Below are 22,459 nucleotides of genomic sequence, written 5' to 3'. Positions count from 1 at the left end.
ATTTAACCCTCGCCCATGTAGGGGGGGGGTTGGTGCAACCCCCCCCTGAGGTTTTTCGGAAATAGTGCAAAAACGGCGGCGCGCAGCGCCGCCAAATTTTGGGTACCTTATGGGGCAAGCCTTGCGCATCTTTTGATAAAAAAAATTTGACCGGGTCATGTCAGGTCACGGAGTTATGACGTCACAAAGGGAACAGCCTCCGGCCGGATTTTCACAAACTGAGTGCCAACGCCCGAGGTTTCCTGCCGGTGGTACGGACATCGGTTGATGGATCGTGATGAAACTTCCCATGCATGTTGGGGCAAGTATTGGCTATCATATGGTATAAGAAACTTGACCGGGTCAGGTCAGGTCACGGAGCTATGACGTCACAAGAGGAACAGCGTCCGGTACTATTTTTGAAAAGCGCCCGAACCACTATTTTGCTAATTCTTGTCACCTCAATGGGAATATGCAGCAAAATTAGCTTCTATAGGGAGCAAATGGACCTCCCAAATCCAAAAATACAATCAGATTTCAAAAATTTAAATTTTGATTTTTCGAATTTCTGCCGCCGACTGTGACCTTGCCGACTTCCGGCGCTCCCAACGCGCCATTTTTAGAGCTAGGGAAACGAAATACATACCAAACGATAGAGAATTGATCAAGGAACACGATAGTGAAGGTTTCAAGTCGATATCTCCCACCGTTTTGCCGCAATCGCCGCGGAAAGTTGAAAAAAAGTCTATTTTTCCGAAAATTTGACCTTTGACCGGTCAAAAGTAGGTCAAATGTTGACCTAGGACCAAAAAATATACCACCAATCGCGAGATCTCGGCGAGAGCAATCCGTTGGTCTTTTCCGCTAAGCTCTACGACGCTCCGTTTTCAAACGCCAAGGGGGGGGTCGCACCAACCCCCCCCCCCCTGCATGGGCGAAGGTGGCAGATCGCCGTTTACGGGCGAGGGTTAACGGTGAACAATAACTGAATGATAACTGAATAACTGAATACCTACCTATGTGTACCCACATATTTTGTTGTTGTTGATTTGATTGTTGCATACATAAGCTCAATAAGAGGATAATGTCATTACTGACCGTTTGTATGAAAACTCCTTGCAAAAGTGCCAAACAGCCTGGAGAATGCATGAGCTTAACTAATAGATTACTTACGGCTGACTTAAGCATTAAAATTCCAAAACGATCGGCTAGTGGGTCTAGAAAAAGTCTGATGTTCTTAGTCGATACATATCACTCGTTACCCAATGTTGACAGGTGCGACAAAAATAAACTAGGACCTATGGAAGCTACACCCCTGACCGCGGTACTTCTCGAAATTCATTAGGCACTCACTTTCGCGTCGTCCCAGTTGGGCGCATGGAAAGCGAGATAGAAACGCGACTGAATTTGGTACAAGCAGGTCATCTTTGAGGGGTTTGAGTCTGGGCCACACTGAAGGAATACTCGTATAGGTGTTAATAATTTGTATGCGTGCAAGGCTCTTAAGTTACTATTCAATGCCTGCCGATTTGACCAAGCTCTATTCCATAGAGGATAAAAGCCGTCAGTTTCCAACAACCAAAGCTGGCTCGTTAAAACGATTCATGCAACAAACGAAGCGGCATGATGTAATGTAAGTCGTCATTTAATCCCACGATCACGATAATATTCTCACCGTGTCGCCGAAAGGTCAAGAACAGAGCTTACACTAGCCAGTATTAGTCATCGCTGCAAGCAACTCTCATGAGAGAGCATGGATAACTGGTGGCGCGATAAAATCACGGTGTGTTTAATTTTCAAATTTGATATTGAAACGTAGACCACGTATATCACGAGACGGCCAAGTGTCGAGCGTCTCAGAAGCTGTGACTCTTCTTTACGAAACGACTGTCCTCGTGATTCCTGAGTCGCCGTCGTTTATTGTGGATGTGACTGTGGTGGTTTGACCCCTTTGGCCTGGTTCGCATTTGCGACTTGCGTACCAAAGGCAAGTTTCTACGATTGTGCAGATTATTTTTGAACGCAACCAATGAACTAGAAAGCCCCAATTTGAAAACGGAAACTGCTTGGTGACTTATGTGTATGCGTACTTGATGAATAATCGATTTCCCTCTGCAGCTGGTAACTCCCCAGTACCCATTACGAAATGTTCTGATTCTTTTCACTAGGCGAATACGCTTACGCTGCTTTCTACACTCTTCATTATTCAGTGACATGTATTTACATTGACATAGCACAACACTTCCATACGTCTGTTGCCATATTTGGAAGACACTGAGAATCTACACAACCTGTGGGTCAGCACGTGGTGCCCCCCGGGGGCTGAGTGTGTGCCCCCACCCTGCTGGAGCCCCGTGTCTGACCCCATTGTACAACAGCATACACCCCTCGCCGGGGAAAGCGTGCCCCTCGGACCGTCGACTGGCGAAGCATATATCACAGGAGGGCGGCCCCAGCTCAGAGCTGCGCGGCGGCCGGCTGCGGCGGGAAGCCGAAGTAGGAGGTGGCCAGCTGGAAATACTGGGTGACGCGCTGATCGATCCAGTAGAGGAAGTACTGCGGGTCGGCGTACACGCCCGGGATACCCTTCTCGCCGCAGCCGATGCCCCAGGCCACCACGCCGCCGTGCACGTAGCGGTCGGGCTGGGCCGGGTCGCGGCAGGCCAGCGGCGAGCCACCGTCACCGGTGCAGGTGTCGGCCACCGGAGCGTCGGCCGGCAGCGCGTCGACCGACGACGGCGGCGCGCCGGCGCACGTGAAGGAGCGGTCGAGCAGGAAGCGGCGTCCCAGGCGGGTGGTGCGCAGCTGCTGCTGGCAGTACTCGTGGCCGACGCGCTGCAGCTCCACCTGCTTCAGCACGGTCTGGTACTGGCCGCTGTCGAAGCGGTCCTTGCCCCAGCCGGTGGCGACACACTCTGCGCCCGTGTAGTCCACGCCCGGCTCGGGCAGGCACAGCGTGTCGATGTGCTCCTGCAGCTGGACGGGCCGCTCCAGGAACAGCAGCGCCATGTCGTTGTGCAGGTTGCGGCCGTTGAACTTCTCGTGCACGGCCACGCTGGCCACGTCGACGTCCTCGTGCGCGAAGAACTCGGTGGTGTGCTGGGTGTCCCACTCGCCGAGCCGCACCTTGAGCGGCGCCTGCGCCAGGCTGGCCACGCAGTGGGCGGCCGTCATCACCACCTGCGGGTGGATCAGCGCGCCGCCGCACACAAACAGGTTCTTGGCCTCGCCGCCGACGTTCTCGACGCGCAGCACGGCCGCCATCCAGGGGAACTCGCCGAACTGCGACTCGCCGTCCTGGAAGCCGGTGATGCGCGCGTTGACGCCGAACTCGTTGCGGCGACCGCAGCGCGGCACGTACGGCGGCGGCGTGGGCGGGTCGGGCGGCGCGGTCGGGTCGCGGCAGCACACGTCGATGAAGCTCGGGCACTCCGAGTGCGACAGCGGCTCGCTGTCGTTGGCCTTGCTGCCGAAGCGGATGTCGATGAGGCTGGCGCCGTCGGTGATGATCTGGTCCTCGTGGCAGAGGTAGTAAGGCACGCAGAAGTACTGGGACGCCGAGCAGCGCACCGTCTCGCCCTGGTTGGCGCCCAGGCTCTGCGCCGCCAGCTCCTCGGCCGTCAGACCTGGCGTCGGCGTCGGCGGCACGGGGTCGACGATGGGCGCCGGCTGCTGGCCGGGGTCGACGCCGCCGGTGAGCGCCGCCAGCAGCTCGGCGTCGGTCAGCGAGCTGATGTCGGCGCCCGTCTGCTGCTGAGAGCTGGTCGTCACCTGGGCGTTGGACTGGCCGGCTGACTGCTGCGGCAGACCGGCCGCGCAGGCTGCCGCCGCCAGCACGATCAAAACGCGCATTCCTGAGAAAACCAGGGAGAACATGTTGGTGATGGAGAGATTCCAGACAGTAGTAGGAAGCAATAACGTGGCAATTTTTCGAACCTGACAATTTACAATTGTTTTCTTTACCACCTTTTTAAATGATGAAATAGGTATTATCAATGAACCCAGGTGGAACGGAATATGTTCAGGTGATTTATAGTGCCGAAGAGGAAGTACCCGTATTCTTCGTTTTGGAATGCTTACCTAGAGTTGATTGATTACACCGGTGAAATCTCCGGCTCTGTCGCTGTACCCCAGCTCGTTGCTCGGCTGGCGGACTGTCTCTGGTCTCTGCGGCTCCGGCCGGCCGTTATAAAGAGCCCGTGGGATCGGTGACGTCACGATGACGTCACGGTCTCACCTGACGCGCCGGCCGGGAATTCCGCCGCTGCTGGGAGAGGGAGGCGCCGCCGAGCGCGCCACTGATAACGGTCAGAGGGGACGCCACGCGACGCACGCGCAGGTCGGCCAGGCAAGCCTTGCTAGTGAAATTGCACCCGTGAGGGTTAGACGTCCATGCTTCATAGAAAAATCATAAATATGCTGATTGCTGGTGCATTTACAATGTTCTCGATCGACCCGAGTGGGACTTAAAAGTCGATGAGGGTCGAGCTAGATTCGCCTTTCCGAAATGATGTTGTTCGTTATTTCCCATCAATTAAAGCGTCTTGCCCTTTGAGCTTTTTCACTCGATCGAGTCGAGCAGGAGCCTACAGATTTAGGCATACCTAGGTACATAGACTGTGTCTGTGTGAGAAGGATATCGCAGATCTGCGCTATATTCTGTTGCCAGCAGGTATAAATGCGCTGATGTAACAAAGCCGATCTAAAATACTGTCCTTGACAGACCAGCTCAGTCTTCTCCCCATTCCAACGAATGGTGGTTTTAGCTACTAAGTAACATGCAAACCTTTGTCATGGATGATATAACACTGCGAAGAACTGCGAAGACACCAATCCATTATTATCTCATCCATGCCTTTGTTAACGTTTCGGATAGTTGAGAAGTCTGTGACTGCCAATACATACATTGAATGCAAACCTACGCATCCTAAGAACGGCGAAACGTGGACAACGACGTAAGTCATACCTGACTGATTATATATTTGTGGAACATGGCCATGTGAACTTTCCTCGCATTATTAGGAGATATAGGTATTTAATTGAAATTAAGTAAGCAGACGCAAGAACGTTCTTGACTAGACTTTTAGGTGCAGATAATTTGTAAACGTACAGACGTCCATTGTTTAAAACCTTCATAACATCTTTCAATAATTGATTATCATGACAGACACTTTCTATGGAGCTTATATTTCATTTGTGTATTTTTGATCAAAGTTCTGACCAATTCTGCGAATTCCCCTTCCCTAAATACTGCAAAGAAACAATTCGATATCAACGATTTTTCGACATCGTAATTTTTAATAGAAGGATACAGGTGTCATTAAAACATCTTTTGGATATTATCAATGTCGGTCTCTAAAATTGCGAGATGGACTGACAGTAAGAGGTTATCTGTGGAGCCAACAAATAACTAATAGTTATTTATTATTTAGTATTATTTGTTGGTTCCACCGATAACCTCATAACACAAATACCTATGCCCTACTCCTTACATAATCAGCATGGACTGACATGCAATACGACCTTCTCTACTGAGGATGAGACAGTGACCTTACATAGAAATGAGAAAAACCATTTATTTACAATGTACTTGTATCTGTCGACCGTCGCTTGCCGTTTGTCATTATTTGGCCCGGGCCGTAGTCACTAACATACGTACCTGTAACCTGTTCGTTTTTCGTGACGTCATCGTATGAATCATGCTTGTGAGGAAATATCTTTAATAATTTTATTATTTTGGGATATTTCGCTAGATTCTGTATCACTAAGAATATCATAAAATAAAAATAAAACATATAAAATCATATGAAAACATTCACAGACAGAGAAATAGATCATATAAAATGAAACATTTTGGATAAAAAATATTATTCCAATGTCAAAACTATCTTATTAATGCTTCTGTTCTATACTTCCGAAAAAGTTCACACCATGACGTCAGCATTCTTTCGTGACGCCTCACGCCACCTGGCATTTATCGCCGTGATTTGGCCTAAGGACAGGATAGAAAGAAACGTTAAAGCGCCCTTACCCTCAATTTGCTTTGATCGGGCTACCATCGCCACAATGGCAAAAGAAGCGTTTTTACCGAACCGGACCTGATAAGTTATCTTGAAATGTACCTACATTGTCTGACGGACAAGGTTCCGGCGTTCTTTCTGCAGCTGCTATTTACTCGGTACGAACCGGTTCGTTCAGTTCCGGTAAAACCTGCTCAGGATCATTTGTCATCTGCAGACACACGGACTTCACGGACAACGCGCTGCGATTCGCGGAAACGCCGCCAGCAGGCACCGCGCGTATGAGGCATTGACGGCGGGCGGGACGCGGGTCAAGGTAAAAACTGCTGTTTTCCTTTGAGCAGACGGCAGGTTGTAAACAGATCTTGGCGGGCTGTCGTGACGCGCTCGCCAGGCCCAGGTCTGTTGTTCATTAATCCAGTTTTGAGACTGGGCAAGGGGCCTTCGCTCGTTTTTTTTTTTAACATATCAAGCAATACATAATATTCCACCGCGGTTTCGTGAATGGAATATGAAGCGAAGCTTGAGCTCGTGGTTATGTTATTTTCTTTGGATGTTGCATTCTATGAAAGCCGTATCGGCATTGAATGATTCACACTCGTGTGACAAGGGTTATTGTCAATGTTTGACATTCTTGGATGTCGGTGGTTCCGGTAGTTCAAACTCAGCAGCGCGCTGATCGGTTAAATCAAGTTAGTATTATTTGTTGTAGTGACAGTGGGTTTTCCCGGTTTTCCTACGCGCAATGTTTATAGCAGGCAAGATATAGCAGGTACCTAATTGACTTCAAGTAGTGCCGCAGGGCCTACTTGCCTAAAAGACCTACGACATATGGAAACGTATTTTCGGGTAATTATTTGAAAAAATGCGATCTAATTGCTTGAAGCTACAAAGTTGCAAAGACAAAGACGATAAAGACACACTCCTATGAAAGCTTAAAAGCTGTGTTATTTAACGAAAGCCTGTCGAAGCGTCCCTTGCCTATAGGCCGGCAGCGACATACTAGCTCATTCTTTAGTGTGAGATCGTGACAAGCGTGCAGAGAAGACCGTTACCTTAGCTGACGGCATAACAAAAGTCGCAAATCATACAGTGAGATCATGTCGGGTCTTTTTCCGTCTGCACTGACCACTGTGACTAATTGCTGTTGAGATTCCCCTCAGTGTAGCTCCTTGTGTGTGCTCTGTGGGCTTACGTCCCTTTTGAAGCTGCCCAATGGACACAGTGCGATATGTATCTATGTATGTCCAATATGATGAGAACGCGCGACAATCTTAACCCTCGCATGTGTGCGGCGTTTTCCAGCTAATAATGTGTAGGGGGGGGGGTCGGTTGGACCCCCCCTTGCCGTTTGGCCCCTGATGGAGCTAGAGCTTCGCGGAAAAAACGAGCGTGTTGCCCGTGACGAGAGGAAGCCGATGATACCCAATTTTAAGGTCCTAGGTCATTGGTTGACCTTCCAGGTCAGGTCAATGACCCAAAGTCGGGAAAATCGGGACCTATTAGAAAGTCGTAAAGTGTGGCTGCTAAGGGGTTTTTCGGGGTGCTGATCACGAATATCGTGTTAGTTTTGATCAGAGATGATGTCTTTAAGCATTTAGACCAGGTCGGGTCAGGTCAGGTCAGGTCAACCAGTAGGCGTCGTGACGGGTATTCATAGTACGTGTCAGCCGCCTCTGACAGCTTTGTAACATGTTACGAAGGCACCAAAACTACTTCGTAAATGTTCAAATGGTTGCTAAATTCGAATTCAGCTCCAAAAACTAGCCTAGAAACATGTAAAACTCGAAAAAGTGAACCGAGGTCACCCGAGGTCACCAAAGGTCAATGACCTGACCTGACCTTCAGGTGACCTTGACACCCACCCTAATGCATGGGAGCAACATCAAATCACATGTTTGAACGTTTGAAACCACGAAAAGCTTGCAAACGCACGGCTAATGCGAGCCGACGTACGCCGAATCGCGATTCCGGCCAAACATGGTCTCGGAAAAGAGGTCACAGGTCAAAGGTCATTTGGGTCAGGGTCATGAAATTTTCAGGGTAGGTGTAAAATTGATCAATGCGAGGATACTGAAAGTTTCGTCGCGATCGGCCGCTTTTTACGCGAGTTATTCGCGAAAAACCATGGGGGGGTCCATCCGACCCCCCCCCCCCTACACATGCGAGGGTTAAACAAGTGCTTTAGTGATGCGATACCGGTTGGTAAGATCGAGCACATGACAGGAAGTGGCCATTCGCTTAAAATAAAATTATCTTTCAAAGGTTAACATTTTGCGATAAAAGAGCAAACAGGCAATATTTCTGGCTTTCACATAAATAACAATGTCGTCCCATGAAGGGTTAGAGCTGTTTTGTTGACAAACAACATAAAATAACATGTAAGAACACTTTTAAGCAGCATGTAAAAAGTGTAGGTGTAGGATCAGCATAGGGCGCAAATAAGATCGGACAAGTAGGGGAGAGTGGGGTAATTTGGCCGGTGGTGTAAATTGGCCGCCCCCACCTGTACGCTGTCTAATAAAAGTGAGTGAAATAGCTCTAGTCTCTATTCATTTGTCATGGGTAGAAATAACTGGAGGACAAATGTCAAAACTTTGCGCCTCGTAGTTTTATTCAAAATTAATAAAACGTTAATTTCATTAGAAAATGGTAACTTTTGCTTCTGTTTACAAAGTTGTATAACATGTAGTATTTGGGCTAAAAACGAATTCAGACATTATAGCGCCATTCTTGGGGGTGTTCAGCGGTTCCAAGAGCAATTTTATCTAATTCCGTATAGCCGTGATGACTTTATAGACAAAAATTTTCAGAATGACAATATGGGGTAATTTGGCCGGGACTAGCGGGGCAATTTGGCCGGTGCGCTCATGGTCTATATGTTGGGACGGCCGAGTTTTCATGATCAATTGTACATAAATGACATGATTCATGACCAACTTTGACTACTTTGATGCCTTACTTCCGATTGGTCAACTGTAAGAGCATGTGACGTCATCAAAGGTTACCAAACGTTTTTTGCTAATAAATCATTAGGTACATAAAAATGGTACAGCCGCACAAATCGTCTCATTCTGTTCAGCTCGCCAAGGCGCATCGAATGATATGCATGATGGCCTTGAAATCACGTGACCTTGAGGTCAAGCGACCATATGCAACGTGACCTGAGGTCAACCTTTGACCTTGACTTCTCAAGGTCAACACATATATCTTTCGATGCGGACTGACGAGAGAATTACGATGGTACTCGAAGTTTTGGCCTAGCTTGATTACTTCATTATTCGTAAAAAACTGTCTTCGCATCTAGAGCCGCTAATTTGGCTATTTTGACCCCTGTGACCCCTGAGTCAACCTCCAAAATGCGGCAAATGCGTCATAGGACACACGTCATTGCTGAATCTGAAGCTGACTCGCAATATAACAGAAAATCCCGACCGCAAACTAACACCGGCCAAATTGCCCCACACCCCCGGCCAAATAACCCTGCTATAGTTCGTTTTTCTTAAGTTTGCCCCTCACTGTAAATGTCTTTTTGAACACAGCACGAGAATTGCTGGCTGAATTACTGAGAAAACTGGTTGGCGCACATTGATTTCCCCAGATTTCACAGGCGATCAATTTTATCAAATTTGTTTACTATTTCACAGACTCATAGCTCGTATTTACCCATACCTACAGCTCCACAGTGATAGACGACTTCTCAGGAATTATGTCTGAAGTAATTAATAAATTGCACGGCGTTTAACATTAACGTTACATCGTCGGTGCTCAAAACTTATTTTGAAAATATTATTCATATCTCCAATACAATGTGCGCCAACCAGTTTTCTCAGTAATTCAGCTAGCAATTCTCGTGCTGTGTTCAAAAAGACGTTTACAGTGAGGGGCAAACTTAAGAAAAACGAACTATAGTGGGGCAATTTGGCCGCCTTGCAGACCTTTGTAATACGTCACAATTTCAATATAAGTAATTACTCTATCATATCAAGTTCACTGTCCAGTAAAGTAAAATGAATACGACACCTGCCAGCTTTGAGAAAATGCAGAAATGTGTCGTCAATTTTAAGTTATATCGTTTTCTAAAAAAAGCGGCCAAATTACCCCACTCTCCCCTAGTACATACCTGCCGTATGCTTCTTTCATGCTGCTGAATCTGTAAGCGGTACGTTTGCAATCAGGAAATGCGTGCTACGTAAATAGATACATCATACATGTATAGCCTATGCCATATACCTACAGGAGGAAATGAATCAACTGAGCGGATGTCGATGCCGATTAAGAAGCTCATTACCCATACAATGCCCAGTTTCCTGCTCGTTCATAATGGATAAATAATCATCCTCTAAATACCATGCTGATCCGGAACTCCAGAACACGGCGTCCAATCCTATCACTGGCCATTGAAACTCGGCGGCCGCGGCCGTCCAGGTCTGTGTCATCGGTCACGAGATCGGTGCATTACCCGCTGAGCACACCCGCCACCCATTATCTTCTCGGCAGCCCACTTCCCGGGGCCTTTCCACGCTTCGCGGAAGTGATCCGCCTAAAAAGGTTTTCTAGTTATCGGCGCGGCTGGTCGCCCGAACTGCCGGCGCGGCGCTCACTGGGACGGGGATTTCCGATGTTTGGCCTTGGGAGGAGGTGCACGTGCCCCCCGGCGCGGCGCTGTCTGCCCGTCTGGGAAACCCTCCCCTCCCTCCCGTCCCTCTCGGCGCCGCGCGCCGCGGAGGGCGGCCGGCCGGCCGGCTCGGGTTCTCGGTACTCCCCGCGAGTGACGGACGCGCGGGCCGCTCACCTGCCGGCCGCAGTTCCCAGAAGAATATTAATATGACCAGGGGTCAGCGGCAGCGGTGGCTGCCGATGTGGGTCAGCCACTGGTAAGCCCCAGCGTTGTCAAGTAATACCGGCTATCAGCCAAGGCCGGCTCTGTCAGACGAAGGCTGCAGTGCGTGGAGACTGCACGGAGGCATAGGAAGATAACACTAGCACCGACGGAAACGAGCGGACTACTGCCGCCTTGAGCACTGAGCAGTCGTTACGTGTCAAGTCTCACTATACTTATACACACATGCGACTCGCTGTCTCGATTTTCTTATTTATTTTGTGGTCAAGGAAAATGTTTGGTGGCAATGGTCAAACATAACTTTACCGACAGTAATTTACCTAAAGCTTACAATAAACTGGCAAAAATGTATGAATGAGGCTAGTGATCACAACTGGATATAGATAATAATACACTGCAATAACCGCGGCGGACCCATCGGTTCCCAACATACCGAGAGGGTGCAACCCCTCGCCGCTTCACCCCTAATTGAGTAAAACTGGAAATTTGGCACATTAATCGCTCAGCTGGTATAGCTACATGAGGGCTAGCACTCGCTTATTCTTGATGTGAGGTGCCTTGGCGCGACCTGAGGACCTGGCTTTACGTGACATGCATCTGAAAATTTCACATCTGAGGATATGATTATTTTATTGCGTAGGTACCAGAAAGTTTAACGGGCGTAAATTTAATAATCCCGTCAGAGCGTAGGTTAGCTCTGCCACCTGCCACTTGCAAGGGCGCGTGGACACTTGACAGTGGCATATATCTTTTTCAAAAAGATCTTGTGTTAAAATGGTACATGGCGAAGCCGAAAACACTTCTACCATCTATCCACCTTCGAGTTTAGGCACAACACTTTTTAACTTTCATATTGATCCCGATGACACTTGACCCGTGGCCTCTTCCTCAAGAATATGTCAGGCCTGAAAGAGGTCTTTGACATGCCAGCGCACATCGTCTTCGGTATGTGTTTCCAAACTTCTGGTTCTTGGGTTTGTGATTAATTTTGTGTACTTACCTACGGATAAGTTTGAGTGTGATATTAACTCATGAAATTATTTTCTCCCATGGATTATGGTGGGATTATGGATTATGGTGGTCATGTACCTAAGGGTCAGGCCACATTCATTGAACATGATTGAACCTTTATTACTTTCTTGATTGAACCTTGATTACGGAGCGAGCGAAGCGAGCGTAGTCTTTCCTTAGATTAACGGAAATTTCTGAGTATGAGCGGCCGGCCGTGGTCACGATTCTGCGACGCTTATATCTCAGCAACCACTTGACCGATTTACACGCGGTAATTTTTGTAGGATAGCTTCATTCCTTCTACCAAGTATTGGACTATTGCCGATGCATGTGGGTGACCCCTTATGCACGTGCCACGTGCAAAACGAAGAGGTGTCACTTTTGTAATTGTTGCAATATCTCGGTAACTACTTGGCCGATTGCGCTGAAAGTTGGCATGTAGGTAGGCACCTACTAGGCAATGCATATCCATGTGCCAGAATTGGGGTGCTGCTGCACCCCATTGCGCACGTGCAGGGGTCGATTCCAGATCTCGAGAACGGCTGGACCGACGGCGCTCAAATTTGGCACATGGTTAGGGACCGGTTAGTAGGGTGCCGTGCAAAACTCAGTTGGGACCCATTTTGCACGTGCGCACGTGCAGGGTGCCGCTTCCAGATCTCGAGAACGGCTAGGCCGATTGTGCTCAAATTTGGCACATCGCTAGAGACCGGTTAGTAGGGTGCCGTGCACAAGTCAGCTGGAGGTACCTCGTCGAAATTTCGCACGTGCAAGGCTCACCCTCTCGCTCGCTTCGTTAGTCGCCCCAAAAGGCGTTATACTGGTTTCAATGCTGTAGCGTATCGAGGCATGCATAGGTCTATGACTAACTTCGCATTTTACAAATTTCTTGTGTATTTTTTTTTAGAGTTGATTTCAAATTTGACTCCTACTCGAGCAGTTCGATTTGTTCGGGCCCACCTAACACGTAGTGGCGGTATCAGTGCAGCGGTAACTAACTAGGTACATACCTACTAAAGAGCCGGTGGCACATGCTGGGTTGACATGTTTTGTTTGGTTGGAAGCAACCTCTTTCGGCCTCATAGGTCACTGCAGAGCTATGGAATGATAGGATAGGGGGTAGACATTATACTCTGTGGGTCTGGGGCACCGCAGCGGCAGAGACGATCCTGGTGGGACGAAAATGTCCCGGTGGGACAGCCCGCCCTACCGCTCAAACGGTTACCCAGAGAGGGCTTTAGTCCAACAAGGACTCATCTCACCTCCGGCTGCCTGATGGGGGTGACCGCCAGCCTGGAAAGGAAAGGAAAGAGTGGGAGTTGAGAGTGGGGATGAGTTTGTCCTGAGGGTGGCAAAAACGGATGGATGGTTGACCTGACCTAATCCACCTTACTAGCTATAAATGCACAAATACACGATGATTTGTAACCGTTTACTATGCTTTCATAAAAATAAGCCCTTGCCGACATTTTTTTTTTGTGTGTTTTTGGTGAGGTGACAAAACCAAAGAGATACTGCGAGAGATATTCGATCGAATGGGTACAATTTGCTATATCACACAGGACTTTGCCGGGCTGCCCAAGACTGTCCAGCAGGGAGGGCGAATCCTCAAGTCGATGTAGGATCGAGGGCGGGATGGTGGCAGCAGGTGGCGCTGGCAGCGTCACTGTTTGTCCGTCTATCCACCAGAGGCGCAGTAATCGCCCGTGAAGCCACTCGCCGATCGCCGTGGACCTTCAGACCTGTTCCCTACCCCGGGGACCGGCATATCCAACCCTGGATCATAATGTCCTATTCCAGCACGGACCCACGATTATTACTTCATCAGGCAAACGGTGGAGGACAAAATCAAAAAGCCCCAGCCCTCAGGGGCCAGGGCTCGGGGTGATCGCTTGTTTGGCTCTCTGGCCTGTCACATTAGGGTACTTTCGTCCATCGGTACCTCACCTGACATCCTGACCGAGAGCCGGGGGGGGGAGGGGGAGGGGAGGATTGTGGGTGTGGTCCCATCTCGCAGTCTCGCCCGTAAGTGAGCTAGAGCTTCTAGAAAATCGAGCGTGCGCGCTGTTACGAGACGCAACGCGAACACTAATGCTAAAATTTAAGTTTTCGGGCTAACCACTGACGTCTGGAGGTGCATGCCAAAGGCACTGAGATAAGGGCCAAGTTTATTTGCATAAATCGTATATAACTTTGTCCAAAAAATATCAAAATGTGCGCCATCGTGCTATCAATGCTGAATGCTCAGGCGTCGAACAATTGACTTTTTTTCTTGGTAATAAAGGTTCAACTTATTAGGTATGTGGACCTCAGGTTATGGTTAGGTAACGGTCAAAACAGCTCAGGTCACGAAGGAGGTCAAAATAGTCCATATGATTTCAGGTATTGAAACGTTGAGTTGAGCATTGTTGATAAGATTATCAGGAGTATGAAAAATAACCTCTTGCTCATATCTGAAGGAATTAAAAAATTAAAGACCAATATATATTCGGGCGTGGCCCTTCCTCAGTGGTATAGTGTTACAATGGAACAAGACATACGTCTCTCTTGTTCCATTGTAACACTATACCACTGAGGAAGGGCCACGCCCGAATATATATTGGTCTTTAATTTTTTAATTCCTTCAGATATGAGCAAGAGGTTATTTTTCATACATCTGATAAAATAGTTCATCCTGCATTTAGTTCGATTCAGCAGATCGTTTTGAGTCCACGATAACTTTCCCGACCCGCTAGTTCAATTCGATTGGGAGTTATTGACGAAAAACTCCGATGACCTCAGGCGACCTCAGTGACGTCATAATGCCGTCTCGCAAGGTCGCCAATTCAAAACTTACGCGTCAGACCTTGCAGAGGGAAGTAGGGTGTACTATGTATATGTGAACTCACGATTTCATGCGTTTGGGTGAGTCTTAGCTCATTCCCGGCCCCAAGATAGCAGTTTTCATATTTCCCCCAAGATCGCGATTCGCGATCTTTTAAGCTCGTAAATAGTCATCTATATGTACCTACCTAAAAGGTATGCCTACGGGCTAAAAATCTTCCTCTTGCGAGCAAATGTTTTAAAAAGATAACTCAAAAACATAAGCTCGTGTGTCCCGCAAGACGCGCGTGGCAAGGCTGATTGCGAATGTTGATTTCAGAAGAGATGGGGGGGGGGGGGGTCTGGATGCTGCAGTACCTAGTTGGTCACATCGGGGGGGGGGGGAGGGGGGGCAGCATCTCTTTCACGTGTTTTGCGCAAAGCCGCTCTGATACCTATACAGCGTGTCCATGATACCTAACTCATCTCATTCCCCATACAAGTAACACGTGTCCGGTATTTAGAGGCAAGCTCAGTAAGGTAACACACCTAATCAGAGAAACAGATGAGATAATATTCAGCCTAAACAGAGATCTGAACATGAAGTCTGCTATCATTTCTCGGATGTAAAGCATTGCATTGCAGAGAGCATGCACAGTGGAATATCGTGACGCTAAAAAGACGTGTTAACCTTGACTATCCCATTAAATTCACTCTAAGAAGCGTATTAAGGTTACGCAGTGAGACCCATGACGTGGCGCGGATTGCGGCCCGGTGTTTCTCGGTATACAGTGCCGCGCCTCACGGCCCTGCCACGGGATGCCGTCCCTCCTCTGACGGCCACCGCCTACTGTCGGGCTCGGAGTTCGGACTCTGGGCCGCCGTCCCCACCTCTGTACTGCCGCGGCCACCGTCGCGGGCTCGGAGTTGGGACTCGGATTCGGCGGTCTGCAGAGCCGCGCCTGTCAACACGCCTCCGCTCTGGACCGGTCGGCACTCCCCACCCCCGCGTCCAGGGGGTAGCGGCGGGGAGGGGCGCTCCGGGGAGCCAGGCCGGCGACCATTGCGACCGCCGCGTGGCACGGGATTTCCTCTGTTCCAGTCTGCATGTCGCCCGGCGCAGTGACGTCAGTATAACGTCATCGGCCGCAAAACAGCCGCCAGGCAGCCCACGGCGGAGTTATGAGTTGAACACACGCATGATCAGGAGAAAGGAATAATAGCTTCTCCCGTTCAGGTGGTTATGTGACGCAACGAAACTCAGGTGATACAGGATCGGGACTTCCACGGAGTTCGTGGTAAAGCTGCGTCGATACGTGCGTGATAGAAGAGCTATTCTTCCTGAGAACTGTTGACACCATAACGCCTTTTTGTTAGATGGTGTAAAAGGGTGTAAGCAAGTGCAGTTACGAGCAGGGATGCGGAGCCGTGGAAATTTCAGACAGCTTCGGCTCCGGCTCCTGCTTCGGAGAAATAAAATCGGCTCCGGCTCCGGCTCTGGCTCCGCGTGAAATGTCATGGCGGCTCCGTCTCCGGCTCCGGCTCCGGGCAAAAATGTGCCTGCTCCGGCGGCCCCGGCTCCAGCTCCGCACCCCTGGTTACGAGCATTGGATTTCAACCATGGTGCTTCCAGCCCGCAAGCTGTCCTTTGGACTTTTCTGTCTCAGGACTTTTCTGACCGAGTGTTCCGCTGTTCCGCGCGAGCTGGTCGGTTGATCGGTGGCGCGTGCCCCTGGCCCTATTGTCGCCTGCGGCCCCGCGCCGGTTATGGCTAATAAATTGCTGTCCACCCGGCTGTAGGGAGGCCCGCTGCACGGTCCAAGACCTGTCGATCGGTGGAAAATCCTCCGCTGCGCAATGTCGATGATGTCACACTCGGCTGCCTAGCTGTTTACTATTAACTGTCAGCGGTTTGGGAATTTTGACAGCGATCGTCGAACCGTTCTTACAGGCGACCCTGCCAGAAAAGGACATAGGTACTGGAATGCTGGAATTTGGAAAACGACGTCGATGCTAATGCTGAAATCCATTAGGAGTGCACGTTGGACATCATGTTTGAAGATTAGGTATGTTGTGTGGTGAAAACGTGTAGGGTCACCATGACGCCATGGCATTGCAACCCGGATCCCTTGAATACCACGGCGATGTCCTTACATTTCAGGCAGGATACGATTATAGCATTGATTTCCTATTGGTGGTAGGTATGATAACAATGACATTTTAATCGACTAGCATGATGCGTAGACAACACCACGTGCACTGCTCTTTTCTCTAGAATGCTTGCACCAATGGCGTTTATTTATACACACATTTACCGTTAAAGTTTGTCAGCTACTCCACTGACGGTGATCGGCGCATCAGTGCACCATCGCGATGGTGCACTGGTCTCCGTCCATGGACGGAGATGGACCATGATGGCCTGTTCGCCGCGAAATGCTCATACTACACTGGACGGAGACCATTGGTTTTTAGTTTTACCTTAACACCAGGCTATACCTACACCAGGACCAGCCTTTACTGACCTAGCGTCACGGATTCCAGATGGTGTTTAGAAATGATACATCAAACACGAACAGATCGTTCGTTTCTGGGGTGAAGGAAAGCCCCAATATGGTGATTCCAAGCAGACTCTGCGCGCAGCCCCACACGTCGGCACTATCAAACAACCAGCTGGCTAGTTAGGCACCTGCTGTGAATTGCGGATATGCCGGATCATGGCCCGGGCTGTCGAAACACCGAGCAGTCGGCCAGTGCCGACCATTGTCTGAGCTGATTCCCCTGAAACGTGCGTACATTTGTAATTTCCGGCCATTGAACAACGCTCTGGACCGTACTTTTTCAATTTTAACTATAAAGAACAATTTATTGGAAGCAGCACTTTTCCCGTTGCGTCGTACAGCAATAAAGTAATGACTGAAGGGCCAAAAACTTATCACGAATAAATTCCTTGTCATGATGATGCACGAATACTTAAAACATACCTACTAAGGTTTTAAAACGTGAGCTAGTGCCTAAGACTAGCTGTAAAAAAAACAGCGGCACCCTTTGATGCATGTTTTCTGCACATGTTCTAAACATTTCCGATAAAAGTGCCCAAGGTCAGGTCCCCGGGTCATGTCGACTGTCGAGTGACCCAGCCCCGGAAAAAAGTTTCTTTTCGTCACAGCTACACCGACACAGTGATTGTTTTGAAAGTTACGACTGATAGATAAGAGTGACAGGATCAGGATATGCAAAACGCATGCATCGGATTTTCATTCTTAATTGGTGACCAAAGGTCAGGTCAATTTTGCAACGTCTCCATTATGTCAGTGAGGGAAAAATGAAATGTGACGCACTCGGAGTAGCCATTCTAAACGCTTTGAAACGTGTAACAGGTGACGGTTTTACACATGGAATCAAAAAATTACAGCAACGAGCCCAACATAGACATCTAAGGTCAGCTAGGTCATGAAAGGGAAATGCAGTTTTTTCGACTATAACTTTTAATAGATAGACATATAGAAATACTCTAGAGCGAGTAAAACACATTGAATGCATTCAGCTCGACGACATGGATCGACTGATTGCAACATGACTTTCCCTGTCAGGACTTATGCTCAAATTAAAAAAAAAAAAACACTCAAACCCTCGCCGGTACAGGCCATTTTGCGTCCTTCGACGGCTCAAAGGGGGGGGGGGGGTACGCCCCCTCGCGTTTGGCCCCTGATCGAGCTAGAGCTTCGCGAAAAAAGAGCGTGCTGCCCGTCACGAGAGGAAGCCGATGATACCCAGTTTTAAGGTCCTAGGTTATCGGTTGACCTTCCAGGTCAGGTCAATGACCCAAAAGTCGGGAAAATCGGGACCTGTTAGAAAGTCGTTAAGTGTGGTTAATATGGGGTTTTCGGGGTGCTGATCACGAAAATCGTGTTAGTTTTGATCACAGATGATGTCTTTAAGCATTTAGACCAGGTCGGGTCAGGTCAGGTCAGGTCAACCAGTAGGGGTCGTGACGGGTATTCGTAGTACCTACGTGTCAACCGCCTCTGACAGCTTCGTAAGATGGCACCAAAACTACTTCTTAAATGTTCAAATGGTTGCTAAATTCGAATTCAGCTCCAAAAAACTAGCCTGGAAACAAGTAAACTCGAAACAGTGAACCGAGGTAACCAAAAGTCATTGACCTGATCTGACCTTCAGGTGACCTTGCCATCTACCCTAATGCATGGGAGCAACATCAAATCACATGTCTGAACGTTCGAAACCACGAAAAGCTTGCAAACGCGCGGCTAATGCGAGCCGACATACACCGAATCGCGAATCCGGGCAAACATGGTCTCGGAAAGTATGTCACAGGTCAAAAGTCATTTGGGTCAGGGTCATGAAATTTTCAGGGTATGTGTAAAATTGATCAATGCGACGGTACTGAAAGTTTCGACGCGATCGGCCGCTTTCTACGCGAGTTATTCGCGAAAAAACTTAGGGGGGGGGGGGAGTGCATCAACTGTCTCCTGTCCCGGCGAGGGTTAAAGGGACACTCCCACCTTAACATTAGTTTTGAGTTGAGATAGCCAAATTGGTGGCCATGGCCTGCAAATACCGGTTTGGGCACTCACAACATCGACAAATGCTTTAATTCGGAGATATGGAATTTCAAACTTGCAGTTTTCGGATTCTAAGGGGCTAGTGCATTGGTATGCCCCCTTAGAATTTGTGACGTCAGCGGAGATCTAAAGATTTTTAAATCTTTTACTAAAACGTTTGGTAGCACGCGGTGGTATATGCTGCTTTGCGCGCAACAAATGCCGCACTTTCAAATAAAGTCGCTAGGAACAGCGGAGATCCCAAAAAGTAAACAAAAGTAAAAGTCTAATATCTTGAAAACCGGTGAATATTTTTCGATGAAATTTGGTAGATATTCGTTTTCGCTCTTTCTGAACCGAGCGACATCACTTTCGTGCCAATTCATTAACTTTTTTGAAGGTGGGAGGGTCCCTTTAAGGTCAAGATACAGTGCATTCGACGCGTCTCGACGATAGAAAGACGATGCCGCTAAAATCGACGTAATACAGGCGCGATGTAAAAAATGCAGAAAAAAACATTTCCCGCCAACACATTACCTTTACGTTTTTGTCTAAGTCTTTAACCTTATGTCAAATCTGAAAAAAATATATTGAGACAAATCTTAAGCACTCGCCGGACCTGTTGGTATTCTACAATGCCCCGTCAGGAGGGGGTTGGTACGACCCCCATGGCCGTTTCGCCCCTAATTGAACTAGAGCCTTGCGGAAAAAACGAGCGTGTGCGCCGTTACGAGACGCAGCGATTGGTACCCAATTTCAAGGTCTCAGGTCAATTGGTGACCTCTGGTCAGGTCAAGTGACCCAAGGCTCGGGTTTGACGTTTGGTAAATTACTTCGCAAAAATGGTCACAGATCCGCTAATTTGGCACCATTGTTTTTGTCTGGCTCAGGCACGTCGAATGGTATATTTTTGTTTGGGTGGGGTCAACTAAACCCGCGCCCTGCTGGGGGGGGGGGCAGATTCTGCCCCCCCCCCTGTCTAACTTCCGAACCGATGGTCGTAGAAAGACGGGGAAAACGGCAATAGAAAGCTCTCAAAAAGGCGGATCTTAAGAGCCCAAATTTTTTTGCTTAAGTAGGTCAGAGGTCAGGTCAAGGTCAGGTCAAGGGTACAAAATGCAAGTTTCTACAGTATCGGCCTTGCACCGTAGTTGCCGAAGAATGGACTGAGACTGATTGCCCAAAACGTTTTCTTAGGCTACCAAGACAATATTCGTTGCATACAATATCATGCAAAGGTCAAGGTCAAGGTCAGGTCAGGTTACCACCAAAAACGAAATATAGAAAAGGCATGTGCGACACATGTATTATGGGTCACTTTATTCATAGAATTCAATAGGCACACTCAATAAGTGATGTGGACCACATCTGGATGAATTCCAGGTCGAGGTCAGGTCAAGGTCAGGTCAAGTGATGTCAAATTTTGAAGTTGGTTGTTAAGGCCAAAACATTTGTCTACCTATCCGATGCAGTTTTTCACGGCGAATCGAATGGTGCTATTTTTGTTTCCGTACGAGGTCTAGAACTTCCAAAATTTCATTTTCGAAAATTTTGTGTGTCGTGACGTCATAAAATTTTGAATAACTCCCACATTTTTGAACCGATTCTTCTAAAAATTGCTATGTAGGTGCACATACACCAGTTCTCTGACATATGTTCCGTTTTTTTCAATACACTCAAAATTTTGGATTTTATAATCATTTTCCCAAAAGTCAGTTTTTTTTAAAGAAAAATTGGGCCAAAATCCATAATTTTCAAAAAACCGAGATGACCTTTTGATAGACAAAGTAGAATCACGTATAACCTTTTTGTAACGTCTTGATTCCCTTAAAAATGAAGATGTTAGCGGCGTTTTAAGTTTTGCCGTTTTTGAGGCGAAAATTGCGAACATGGCGTCACTAAAACGTCATTTTCTCAAAAAGTTTCCGACCGATTTCGCTAAAATATTCAGGGAACGTGTCTAATTGATGTATGAAAAGGTACTGAAAGTTTGACGTCGCTGGCGTAACGCGTTTAGAAGTTATTGGCGAAAAACGAGAGGGGGTCAGATTCTGCTCCCCCCCCAGCGGGGCGCGGGTTAAGGTCTTGACCTTGGGTCAAGGTCAGGTAAGATCACAAAGTTGGTCAAGGAGGTCGTATCGCATATCATTCCGGGGCAGGTCTTCCTGAGTCCATTGGTGCCTTTCCCGACTCGCTAGCTCAATGTGATCGGAGTTATTGACGAAAACTCCTGTGACCCTAGCGACGTCATAAATGACGTCACACATGGTCTATGTTGCAAAAGTGAAGCATTGGACCTAGCAAGTAGTGCATGCAATCTTGATTTCATGCGCTTGTGCTAGTTTAGATCATTTCCGGCGCCAAAATAAGTTTCCATCTTTCCCCTATTGACTTGAAATGGTGAGGTCACGTGACCGACCTGACCTCATGTGATCTCGTTCTGGAAAATGCGAGGTATACAACTTGTGAGATCCCTGGAGGATAGCCATAGGTACTGGGTCTTGTAAGTTTGATTCCCTGTGAAAGCTCCTCTGGCACTGAGGGCGTTGCGAAGTTGCGAGGAACGTACAGAGGCTCACTTATGACCTAACCTGAAAATGCTGTTCGTATCACAAGATTCTGCTTGAAGCAACGGTCAGGTATGCCAAATGTCAGCCCTCTATCGCAGGTGTGGTCCGAGCTATCGCGAAATCCCTTTGGAGGGGGAGGGGGCGGCACCCACCCCCTCAGTCGGCGAAGGTTAAAACTTTAAAGTGCTATCGAATGCACTGTTTAGCGTCGATGCAGGCTGTAGCTCCATTCGTTCCCGAGTTATAGGTATGCGCCGATCTGTCAAAAGGTGTTGAAAATTGAAATACATAGGCGCACCTGAGGTCAAAACCCGAGATTAACTACTCGGTAGGTAGCTATCGGTAAACCGTACCTACCCCGTGGTGGGAACTGAAAGCAAGAAAAACAGCGAGAGTTTCTCAAAGAGCGTACGTAAGTCGTAACCTTCAAGATAACTAGCTAGCCAGGAACTAGGAAGGTAGCAGCCAGTAGGTAGGCATAGCAATATTTTCGTTGGTTTGATAAAAATCTACGGGCACCAAAATATCTGCCGTCAAATAAGAATACATATTCCCACTTTGAACACCTCAAGACCGTTTTGACTTCTTGATTCTAACAAGTTCCTAGCAGCCTTCTAGTTCACCGTCGATATCTCGCGTTAGCCCGCATCGCATCTTGCAACATATGATCCG

At 48.2% G+C, this 22,459-nt stretch overlaps 1 protein-coding gene across 1 annotated transcript; it reads right to left on the bottom strand.

The window, feature by feature from the left end:
• Positions 1-2,181: 2,181 nt before the first annotated feature.
• LOC122373600 (phenoloxidase-activating factor 2-like) lies at positions 2,182-4,172 on the bottom strand. The gene is made up of 2 exons (XM_043351846.1): positions 4,060-4,172; positions 2,182-3,833 (listed from the first exon to the last, which is right to left on the bottom strand). Exon 2 carries the CDS (start codon positions 3,829-3,831, stop codon positions 2,437-2,439), a length of 1,395 nt encoding a protein of 464 aa, XP_043207781.1. The 5' UTR covers positions 3,832-3,833; positions 4,060-4,172; the 3' UTR covers positions 2,182-2,436.
• Positions 4,173-22,459: the final 18,287 nt, after the last annotated feature.

Source organism: Amphibalanus amphitrite, unplaced genomic scaffold, assembly GCF_019059575.1.
Source record: "Amphibalanus amphitrite isolate SeventyFive unplaced genomic scaffold, NRLGWU_Aamphi_draft 001520F_arrow, whole genome shotgun sequence".
NCBI lineage: Eukaryota > Metazoa > Arthropoda > Thecostraca > Balanomorpha > Balanidae > Amphibalanus > Amphibalanus amphitrite.
This window is presented reverse-complemented; position numbering and strand designations above follow the sequence as displayed.